The sequence below is a fragment of the Amphibalanus amphitrite genome, unplaced genomic scaffold, assembly GCF_019059575.1.
Source record: "Amphibalanus amphitrite isolate SeventyFive unplaced genomic scaffold, NRLGWU_Aamphi_draft 000185F_arrow, whole genome shotgun sequence".
Taxonomy (NCBI): Eukaryota; Metazoa; Arthropoda; class Thecostraca; order Balanomorpha; family Balanidae; genus Amphibalanus; species Amphibalanus amphitrite.
In genome coordinates, this window is record NW_024881680.1 from 412,102 (window position 1) to 423,587 (window position 11,486).

Sequence of the window (11,486 nt, forward strand, 5' to 3'; positions counted from 1 at the left end):
ACGTCCCCCGTACCCTTCCCCCCCCCCCCCCCCCCGGTGGTGGAGCCCATGGTCTTAATTCCGCTCGCTGAACCGTTTAAGATTCTTTTGTCTCGTTTGTGCTTATTATTTTTCCACTGTTATTATTTTTTCCGACTGTTTTTTTTTTAATGCCTACACACATATTTTCGCACACTATTCGATTTCAGCGAGCATTTTCAACCTTCCTTACATATTAGATTATTAGATACCGCGGCGAGACGCGTTTGGACGTGACATACTTATTTCCATTACTGTTAAGTATAACACATTTTATGTGATTGTTTCAAGCTGATTTTAATATTGGACGCCCATGGAAGTGTTTTGCGAGACTAAAACCCGAATGTTAAGGTGACCATCCGACCTTCAACCCGCGCTGTGCTGGGTGGCGTTTTACGCCCCCCCCCCCCCACCCCGCCCCCTCAGGTTTTTTCGCGAATATCTAAGAACGGCGGCGCGCAGCGCAACCATTTTCGGCACACCTGCTCATACATTTGTTTCTGCATATGAAGAAATTTTAGACCCAGGTCGTTCAAGGTCAGGTCACGTCAAATGACTTAACATCGGAAAAATTTCAATGGTCGCTGACGATCGCACCGTTCGCAACGTGCCATGGAAACCGTTCGATATTTTTGTCATTTTCGCTCAGGGAATTCACCGCTCGATTTCACACCAGTTTGAGGTAAAATGTCAAAAAAATATCGAACGGATTTCATTGTATAGCGTTTTTGATACTGTCCCATCACCATGTCTCAAGTATCAACCTTACGGCATGTATAAAATATGTTTGCTAGTGCAATAAAACACCTCATATGTGTTCAGCTTGACGGTTTGGATCGACTGATATGCAACATGACCTGGTCAGGTCAACCTAAGGTCAAGTTTTAAATATGGCCTTTCAAGGTCTAATTATAGTTCATTCGTCCCGACGAGAAGACACTAACGGCAAAATAAATGTCGTGACTCTTGAGTGGAAAGTATTACAGAAAACATTTTGGTAAAAACGGCTTTTTAGAGTTTTTGCTCTCTGGAGGCTTAATTGTTGACCTGAGGTCAAATCTGAGATCAAACGCCAGCAAGAAAAAAGTCGAAAGGGCTTTTGACTGCATTTTTCCGCGGGCAGCTCTTTTGGTTCCGAGTTAAGCACCAGTTTTTCGAAAATATTGAAATAAGCAAAATTTGGCCTTTCCTGACCTCTGGTGACCTGGCACTTGACTTGACCTTAAAATTACCCAAGTATTTCCTTAAATATCTTTAATGCTTTTTCGAAAGCCGCTTACGGCGTGTCGCTACGTGGCCCAACCCCAACAGCCGAGGTTAGAAGAGGGGACGTGAAGACGACCCCCTCCCCTCAGTACATCACGGTAAACTCAGAGCACCAGCACGGCGCGGTTTAACATTAATTTTGAGCTGAGGTAACTTGATAACTTTTGATATTTCAATCACCTTGCATGCCCTATAACTTCCGTTTCTCTTACTGGCAAAAGAAAATCTGATTTTTTATTGTGTTTTCAGGGAACGGCCCATTGAGCCTCCTCTGCATCTTGGCGGAGAAGGCGTCAGTGGTGGCGTACACGGGTGACGAAAATTTGGATCACCCCTATCATAACAAGTCTGAAGAAAACGAACGGTGCCGCCTCATCGTGGAGCGAACGGAAGTCTTGTGGGATCCATGGTTTGGAAGGGAGTCTTTTGCTGTGGGCGACGGCGCACTTTGTGCTCAGTCAACAAACGGCGCACAAAGTGCGAAACACGCTGTGGTTTGTGTGTATCCATGTGCTCCACACACCATTCAATGCTGAGCGCCAGCCACCTGTAGGCGCGAAGACTGAGGTCGAGAAGCTGGCAAAAGAGTGAAGCTGAGCTGACGTGGAGTTGATCCCCCCCCCCCCCCCGACGCAGTTTGGCGTGTGTCAGAATTGAAATACAGCGCAATGCGACCGTTTCTACAAACATGTATTTCTTGTAAGGGCTGGGGCGAATAGTGCAAGACTAGACGTTGGTCGGGCATGGTATAATACAGATATGTATGCTGGTTTTGGGCAATGATTCGTTATATATTGGCCAATCCCAATATATAGACTAGCTGCCTGGTAGTGGCTGTTGTATGAGCATCATGCATGCATATTGCATAATGCTGATGCGGCAGCTGTTATCATGGGCGGCGAGCCTATACATTGGCTTGAGCCAATATAAAACGAATCCGATCAGCCGTTTCAGGCGGCGCCTGAGTAACACCCGAGTATCGTATGAGTTATCGACGTGAGTACGTCCTGAGTACAGCCCTAGTTTTCACTGAATAACCGATGAGTTCCAACTGAGTTATGGCCGTACTACCACCTGAGTTATACATTAGTACCAGCTGAGTTACATGTGAGTTACTTCCTAGTTTTTCATGAGTAATGACTTACTAATACCTGAGTTTGGCCTGAGTTGTCTGAGTAGGACATGAGTTACGCATGAGTACTTACTGAGTTTTATCTGAGTTTTACCATCGGACAAAATGGCAACTCACTTTGTTACTCACATGCTACTCACTTGCAATGAGTTTTGCCCGAGTTTTACCTGCGTTCCGCCCTGAGTTTTACCTGAGTACGCGGATTTAGAGTGAGTTTTACCATTGGACAAAATGGCAACTCAGTCATTACTCAGAAAAGTGAGTAAAAATTTTTTTCAGTGTAGGGTACCCCCAAATCTAGCTTTCTCATCGGTTTTAAGCCACTTATTTTTCAGACCTTGGCCTTTTCAACGAAAAAAGAAGAAGAAAATATTTGCAAAAAAGTGAGGTATTCCGTCTCAGCTGGGTGAAGAAACTACCGTTTTGGCAACCTGGAATAATGGTTTTAAGCTGCCAAATGAGTTGCCGAGTCAGTAAAATAGGTGGATTTTTCACTCACATGCTTTCTTCCTTTGTAACTCACAACCCCTAATTTGGGGAGGACAAGCTGCCCCAACGGTTCCTGGCCTCATGAAAAGTTGTGAGGCACCGCCCCCACGGCCCCAGAGTTGTGAGGGCAAGCTTCCCCCACTGCCCTCTCCCCCGGTTCCCGCGCCTATGTATGAATCTATGAAATTGTGTTGGTAGATTTCCGATTTCGATTCCTCCAGCTGGGGGGGCTCAAATACATTACGAGCCCCCCCAGCCGAAAAGTTGGAGGGGCTCAGCCCCCCCTAGCCCCCCCGGTTCCCGCGCCACTGCCGCCAGATCCCTCCAGAGCCCAAGAGCTACGGTCCGCCCGGCGGGCCGGGGGGACTGACGACGACGACGAGATGCCGACGTCACCAGGGCTGTTCACGGGCCCTGTGTGCGGTCGGACCGCACACAGTCTCGAAGCTCCGCCCACTGCGTCCCTACGTCAGCCTTCCGTCACCGCACACAGCGATCGCTGTGGCCGGTCGGGACCCGGGACTGGCCACAGCGGACCGTCCACCGCACGCAGCCGTGACGTCAGAACCGCCTATCCATCCCCTACCCCCAAGCCTGCTGGACGCACCGCACACACCGCACGCAGCAGTGTGCGGTGCCCGTGAACACCCCTCCGATGTTTGCCGACGTCGGGCCGGCGTTGGGCATGCCCAAGATTCTTACCAATTCTTACGGCATGCCTACTGGAAACTTTGTGTACTGCAAAACGATAAGCTAACAATTTAACATTAGGGAAATTATGTTAGCTAATATGATGCCCTTACATTTAATATACAACTTATTTAAAAACGATGCGTCTTAAACCACAAAAAAACACCAAATGTCAAAGTATTTAAATCTTGACAAGCTTTTTTAGAGGTCAATGGGCGGAGGCCGAGCAAATAGCAATAGATCCTTGAGGTCCATCGCCGGTTTGCCATCGCCTTGGGTCCATGGTCCATCCAAGATTAGTAAAAAGCAAGGCTATATAACCGTAAAAAGTAATCTTGCATCGCTTGCATCCAAGGCCCGGTCCATCCTTGAGTAGATCGGACCCATCGGACCCTGGATCGACCGTGATGGTAATGGCGCGGGTTCGTGTGCTCTGAGGGAGTCGTTTTTCCATCGATTTTTCTAGTGTTTCAAGGTAAGATTTTGCAGGAAACTTGGTGTAAATGTGAAGAGTAAGTGTTTTTTTTTAAGATGGCGTGACACTAATCAGATTGAATGAACTACAATGAAACGCTAGGTTACGATGGCCTCCATAGGCGCGGGAGCCGGGGGGGCAGTGGGGGCAGCTTGCCCCCCAACTCTGGGGCCATGGGGGCGGTGCCTCCACAGCTTTGAGACGGAATACCACACTTTTTTGCAAATGTTTTTTTTTTTGTTGAAAAAGCCGAGGGGTGAAAAATAAGTGGCCTAAAACCGGTGAGAAAACTAGATTTGGGGGTACCCTAGGTTAATCTCTATTATGGTGTGCCCCCCAGTCGGAAAGTAGTTCCCGCGCCCCTGATGGCCTCTCACTCTCCGACCAAAAATGCAGTAAAAAAAAAACTTCACGAAAAGGAAATTCAGCAAGCCTAAAATGCAATGTTTTTAGATGACCTAGGTTGACTTTGACCCTGACCCTGACATCTGCACATCGTCGAATAACAGGTTTCATGATAGGTGGGAGGTAAGACTTGCAAAAACATACCGAAGTCAAGGTGTCAAAAGCTCACAAGACCCATAGCATAGCTAACGCAAGATATTGAGTTTTGGTCGTTTGGGTCATGACATGACCTGAAAAACAACGTCATATCTACCAAAAACCACATAAACTTGAAATTTTCAGTGGATGCTGAGCAGTGGCGCAGCCAGGGGGGGTGAAAGGGGTGAGATCTCACCCCCGTCTCTTATCCAAGGGGCCCACCGTCGATTCGAACTGTAACGTTATGCAGCCTGACAATTTTTTATCTCTAATGTCAAGGTCCGTCATAGGACTGAAAAACAGTTTTCAGGCCTGATAGCCCCCCCCCTTTAGGATTTATAGTCCCATTTTATGATTTAAGGGGGTACATCCAAGGCCTGATTAACCTAATCCAAGGCATAGGAGGGCCCGTTCCATGGCATGAGAGGGCCATTTCAGGCCTGAGAGCGCCCATTTCAGGTCTGTGAGGGCCCATTTCAGGCCTGAAAGGGCCCAGTTGAAGCTTAAGAGGGCCCATTTCAGGCCCTAGAGGGCCTGTTTGAGGCTTGAGAGGGGCCCATTTCAGGCCTGAGAGGGCCCATTTGATGCCTGTGAGGGCCCATTTCAGGCCTGAAGGGGTCCATTTCAGGCCCTAGAGGGCATGCTTGAGGCTTGATAGGGCCCATTTCAGGCCTGAGAGGGGCCCATTTCAGGCCTGAGGGGGCCCATTTCAGGCTTGAGAGGGCCCATTTCATGCCCTAGAGGGCCTGTTTGAGGCCAGAGAGGGCCCGTTTGAGGTCAGAGAGGGCCCGTTTGAGGCCAGAGAGGGCCCGTTTGAGGCCTGAAAGGGCCCGTTTGAGGCCTGAGAGGGGCCCATTTCAGGCATAAGAGGCACCATTTCAGACCTGAGATGGCCCAGTTACGGTATGAGGGGGCCCTTTTTCGACATGATAGGGACCATTTCCGGGCTGAGGGGGCCCATTTCAGGTCTGAGAGGGCCCATTTCAGGTCTGAGAGGGCCCATTTCAGGTCTGAGAGAGCTAATATCAGGCCTGAGAGGGCCCATTTCAGGCCCTTGAGGTCCTGTTTGAGGCCTGAGAGGGGCCCATTTCAGGTCTGAGAGGGCTAATGTCAGGTCTGAGAGGGCCATTTCAGGCCTGAGAGGGGCCATTTCAGGTATGAGAGGGCCCAGTTCAGGCCTGAGAAGACTCATCCCAGGAATGAAAGGATCATCCTATGTGTGGGAGGGTCCGTACTCCGTGCCTGGTCTGGGTCTGAGAGGGCCTATCCCAATCCTGATTGAGCCGATATCATGTTTGATATAGGTCAACTCACCACATGTATATTGATGGCCCAGTTCATGTCTAATGGGCCCATCTCAAGACTCAGAGATTTTATGCTTCAGGAAGCCTACCCCAAGCGTGAGGGGGCCCATAGAGGTTTTTGAGGCTCATGGAGGTCCCGCAGTACGATATGTCAGCCTCTGAGAAAGCCACGCAGGGCCCTTAAGATGCCAAGCCGACATCTGAAAATTCCTCTTCTCTTCAGGCCTGTGCCTGCCTCACCGCCCGGCCCCACCCTGACGTCTAGGGGTTTGACGCCTAGGTATTCATCAGGGCTCCACGCCGGTCCATGATGGCTCCAAACTGACACCTGAGGCTCCTGCACCGGCTTTTGAGGGGCCCACCGACCTCTGATAGCCACCACGCAGGTCTCAAAAGACCATGTTGATTGTTGATAGCTAAACCCCCAAGTCTTGGAAGGTCTGTGCTCTATGCAGATTCTTGATAGCTTTACGAGGGCTTGTAAACATCCCGAACTGGCTCTAGCCTAGCTCGACCGCGCCCCGCAGAGCAGGGCCCCAGGCTTTCCAGTTTTACGCCCCTAGGGGATGTTTGAATATTCCCTTCTAGCCTGACTCCAGGGTCACGTAGCGACAAGTGCGGCGGTAGGCGGCTTTCTAAAGAGCGTCGAAAATCATTGAGAAATTACTTCAGTCATGTTGCAGTTCAGACCAAAGCCCACGTCATCATGTTCATCGATGGAAAAGTTTCGCCTATTTCGACACTCGAGGACATATAAAGCTATAGCGCGCTGAAAGTGGGTTCGATAGCTCTCTAACGCCTGCAATCAGCCAGGGGGGGCGTATCGGCCAAACCCGATCATAATTTAAGAAGGCTAGAAAGACGAGAAAGGCAACAGATAGCTGTAGGATGCTTCAGAATCGTAGAGGTCATTTTTCGATTAGGTCATCGCTGAGGTCATTGAAGATGAAATTATGATAAAATTATGATAAACACAAAGACAAGATTACGACGAAAAAATTCTAGTTTTTATATTTTCACAAATAACCGTATAACTCGTGAACCAAAGAGCTAGAGCTTCGCGGAACAACACATTCGATAGGCCTTTCAAAACGTTTTCGCTTTTAAGATTTGACCTCAATGCCTCATGTCAATGGTTTGGCAACAGAGCAGAGGGCAAAACCATCTAAATAGTCGCATTTTACCAAAATAGTTTTGCTAAAAACTTTTGCAAGAACTTTGGTGAGAAAAATTATGAGACATTTACTTTGTCATCATTCTCTCGTTAACATGCATCGAATGTTAACACCTATAATTTCACATAAAAAGTTCAACTTCAAAATGTGACCGCAGATCAAGGTCATGCCCTTACTTGAGAAGTTCATGATGGTCATCAACTGATCCGTATGGATGATTTAACACCTTCAAGACAATTTCATTACTCTACCTCGTCTCCTATATCCAAAGTAATAGTCGAAAAACTGATGTTGATCTTTTTTAAAAGCTTTTTGACCTAGCCCGACCATTTGAGTGGCCGCTGGCCATCAATTGCACGCTGTCTATCAAATATGGGCAGAATGGTCGTGTTTCTGTAAATATGCTGTTGTTTTTTATGTGCCTCTTCAGATCAAGAGATATTTGTCCTTTTCCCCGATTTGGCTGCTAATGATCAGGACAATGATCTGAACTTTTGTTGTTGGTAAGGGGCCCCCATTAGGTTGAGGGGGGCCCACTTTGCTGGGGGGCCCATCGCGAACGTGTCTCACCCCCGTCGCCAGAGTTCTGGCTGCGCCACTGATGCTGAGAAAGGATAGGTAGAGGAGCAGCTATACAAGAATCAGGCTTCTAGCTTTAAAAATGTTAAATGCAGAACAGAAAAACTACCTGGGGAGGGGGGTGGCAACCCCCCCCCATGTGCGGGCGAGGGTTAAGTCAGGCCACCAAGTCAAGAAGCACTGTCTCTAAGTTTTCTGGTCCAGTAAGGGTATGATCAGTGCCATCCATTTTATAATTCAGATTCGTATGTCTGCGTCTGTGATCTTGTGTCAACAAAGGGACAGTGAAGCAGTAGGTAGGTGATCTGAAATTAGCCTTTTTGCCTTGTTGCAGCATTGCTGGAAGGTAGAGCACCCTTCGTAGTTCGTCTACTTGTCAGTTACATCCGTTAACGTGACTAAGATCTATGCCACAAATTTCCTAGTGCACCGGTGATGTTCATGGAGCGGAAATCCCAGCATCCCCCTCCCCGTGGTGCCACCCTAGCTTTCGGGTCTTTGACAGGTCCGAATTTAACAAGCTGCTCAAGCACATTTACATTCACCAGAGGTCTTATTTGTGCACGGTCGAACTGATCATAATCCAAATTATTTTGTATGTTTGTTTCTGTTTACATGGCTCCTTATTGCGAATAACCGCTGCAAATTGCCATCCTTGGGCGTTTCTTTTTTGGGGGGACCCGGACGTCCCCCTCGGATTTCTCGACTAGGGGGAACATCCCCCGCCCTCCCCGCTTTCGACGCCCATGCCTGCTACAGGAATTTTTAGAAGGTGTCATGGGTAGGCACTTAACCAAAAACTGTCCCGGGGCCTTGCAAACGTCCCACTTAAAGATGAAAGGGAACGTTGATGTACTTAATTTGTAGTGATACACGATACACATCCAAATCAGGCAGTGTTTGAGGTTGTTTTGAACTCTATATATCCTGAAATTTTGGTGTATATTGGTGAGTTTTTTTTTTAAATCACATGCCACTGCATAACCTTGAATCACCTTCAAAAAGAAAACAGGCATATCTCGTTAAGTGGTGAGTGTCATGCATTACAAATTACGATGTATGTATTTTTACAATCACTGGTTACATGATGGTTACCAAAACTTTGCATTGGTGAGTTTTTTATGTGCATTTGCAAGTGTATCTCAGTGCAGTTGTTTCGGCTCTCCCAGTGAATATTTTTTTTTTATTTGGTTTGCTGCAGCGATGTCGCCTCCTGTGGTAATCCACTGGTTTCGCAAGGGTCTGCGGCTGCACGACAACCCGGCACTGCTGAAGGCTGTCGACTACGCTACCCAGTCAGGGTACCATTTGCGGCCCGTGTTTATCCTGGATCCGCAATTTACCCGCTCGGGCCGGGTGGGCGCCAACCGGTGGCGCTTCCTTGTGGGCGCCCTCAGCGACCTGGACAGCTCGCTGCAGCTGCTCGGATCGCGCCTGCTCGTGTGTCGCGGATCGCCAGAGACGGTATTACCAAAACTCATCCGCGAATGGGACGTCCGACGGATCACTTTTGAAACGGATACGGAGCCGTACGCAGTGGCTCGGGACGCGCGCGTCGCCCAACTGGCCCGCGAACTCAGCTGCGCTGTTACCAGTGTGACTTCTCACACGCTGTATGAGCCAGCGCAGGTGCTGGCCGCCAATGGCGGAAAGCCGCCACTCACCTACCAGAGAATGGTGACACTGGTTGAGCAGCTGGGCGCGCCGGTGGCGGCCGAGCCGGCGCCGCGCTCACTGCCGCCGCCGGGCCAGCCTGCCGGACACTTCTCCGTGCCCAGTCTGGCCGAGCTGGGCGTGGACGCCGAACAGCTGGGCGAGGAACTGTACCCGGGCGGCGAGACAGAGGGACTGGCGCGCCTCGAGCGCTCGCTCGCTCGGCCCGACTGGGTGTGCCGGTTCGAGAAGCCCAAGACAGCTCCGAATTCGCTCCAGCCGAGCACCACCGTGCTGAGCCCGTACGTGAAGTTTGGCTGCGTGTCGGCGCGCCTGTTCTACCATCGGTTGGCCGATGTGTACAGTCGCCGCGGCAACTACACCCGACCACCGGTCAGCCTACACGGCCAGCTACTCTGGAGGGAGTTCTTCTACGTAGTTGGGGCGAACACCCCCAATTTCGACCGTATGGAGGGCAACGCCATCTGTCGGCAAATTCCGTGGATAGAGAACGAAGAATTCCTAAAGGCATGGTCTGAGGGGCGCACCGGGTATCCGTGGATCGACGCCGTCATGACCCAGCTGCGCCAGGAGGGCTGGATCCACCACCTGGCGCGGCACGCCGTGGCCTGCTTCCTCACCCGCGGCGACCTCTTCATCAGCTGGGAGCACGGCATGAAGGTGTTTGACGAGCTGCTGCTGGATGCTGATTGGTCGCTGAACGCTGCAAATTGGATGTGGCTGTCGGCGTCAGCCTTCTTTCACCAGTTCTTCAGGGTATACAGTCCGGTGGCCTTCGGGAAAAAGACTGATCCGAATGGCGATTACATCAAAAAGTACCTGCCAAAGCTAAGAAAGTATCCGTCCCAGTACATCTACGAGCCGTGGAAGGCGCCCATCGCAACGCAGAAGGCTGCCGGCTGCATCGTCGGCCGCGACTATCCGAAGCCCATCGTCGACCACGACAAGGTGCGCCCAAGGAACATCGAATGGATGGCTGCCGCCTACAAGAAGGGGAAGGCGGCCCACCCGGCGCCGGCTGCCGGTCTTGGGGCCGACTCTCAAGACGGCAAGGGGCACAGCGGGTCAGCGGCCTCTTCAAAGAGCCAAAAACGATCAACTCAGTCGAATTCAAAGTCACCAAGCAAAAAGACAAGGTCAAAAAAATAAGCGCGATTGGCCGCCTTCAAGGGAGGTTGTGTTTCAGCAGGAAGTTACGGAGACGTTTTCATGACTCAAAGAGGGAATGGGAGACGTGTGTCAGCGGTGTAGGGTTGCTGGGGGCAGAATCGCTCAGCTGGTCAGTGGCTTTTGTAGTTTATCCCAGCACCAGCAGTCCGGCGGTGCATGAAGGTGAAGAATCTCCTGTGGTTGAGCAGACGAATGCTGCCGCTGCTCAGCTCAACAATTAACGTTCTACCAGTGTTTTGGATCGTGTGTTCATGGCGTGTACTGATGGTCATGGTTACATGGTTACAAGGACATGTTCTTTGTGCTAGTATGCTTAAAGCAAAATAAATTTCCGAACATACCTAGAATTCGGCAAACCGTAAAAAGTGTATCTCAGTGTTATACCAGTTACTACTGAACACACTCACCTACATCACATCGGCGGTCGGCCGGTCGGTGAGGCGCTGCCCGACATCTAGTGGTCGTCTTTCGAACTACTACGCCACTGTGGACCGAAGGGTTGCTCAGGCTGAATTTTTATTGTCAGTTAGACCAAGAAGGCGACTAAATCCAGCTAAACCGTCCATATAAAAAGTAAGCCCATATTTGATGCACAGACTTGGACCTTCCGGCTTCCATCTAGTTAGATTCGTCACGAAACAATCTCGATGTACCTAAGTGGGGTTCTTTTATACCTATAACCACAGTCTCAATTTAAAGGTAGTGTGCCAGCTTTCTTGGACCGTATGGAGTTAATGGCCCAGATAAGGAGAACCGGATTTTTAGAACTTATCCATACCTTCAAAACTCATGGAAACGTCTTAAATTCTTCAAATTTTGAGTACCCCAGTGCGAACTTCGCCCCGACGGGTTGTCGGTCGTACCCCAACCACATTTCACACCACTATGAACAATAAATGCACACACTGAAATCGCTATTACCGATATGCTCATCCAATCAAGTTTCGATAAACCCGTTCATCATCAGCTCC

The 11,486-nt window shown here is 49.8% G+C and overlaps 1 protein-coding gene across 10 annotated transcripts; it reads left to right on the forward strand.

Annotated features, from left to right (window-relative positions):
- The first annotated feature begins 2,210 nt into the window (after positions 1 to 2,210).
- Positions 2,211 to 10,880, forward strand: LOC122384278 (cryptochrome-2-like). Of its 10 annotated transcripts, none has more exons than XM_043371510.1 (2): positions 2,211 to 2,391; positions 8,873 to 10,628. In XM_043371510.1, exon 2 carries the CDS (start codon positions 8,875 to 8,877, stop codon positions 10,492 to 10,494), a length of 1,620 nt encoding a protein of 539 aa, XP_043227445.1. In that variant the 5' UTR covers positions 2,211 to 2,391; positions 8,873 to 8,874; the 3' UTR covers positions 10,495 to 10,628. The 10 variants fall into 10 exon arrangements, with proteins under 10 accessions (XP_043227445.1, XP_043227447.1, XP_043227438.1 ...); XM_043371512.1 differs by lacking the exon at positions 2,211 to 2,391 and adding an exon at positions 3,569 to 3,640; XM_043371503.1 differs by lacking the exon at positions 2,211 to 2,391 and adding an exon at positions 3,587 to 4,070 and having other exon boundaries at positions 8,873 to 10,880.
- The last annotated feature ends 606 nt before the right edge of the window (positions 10,881 to 11,486 follow it).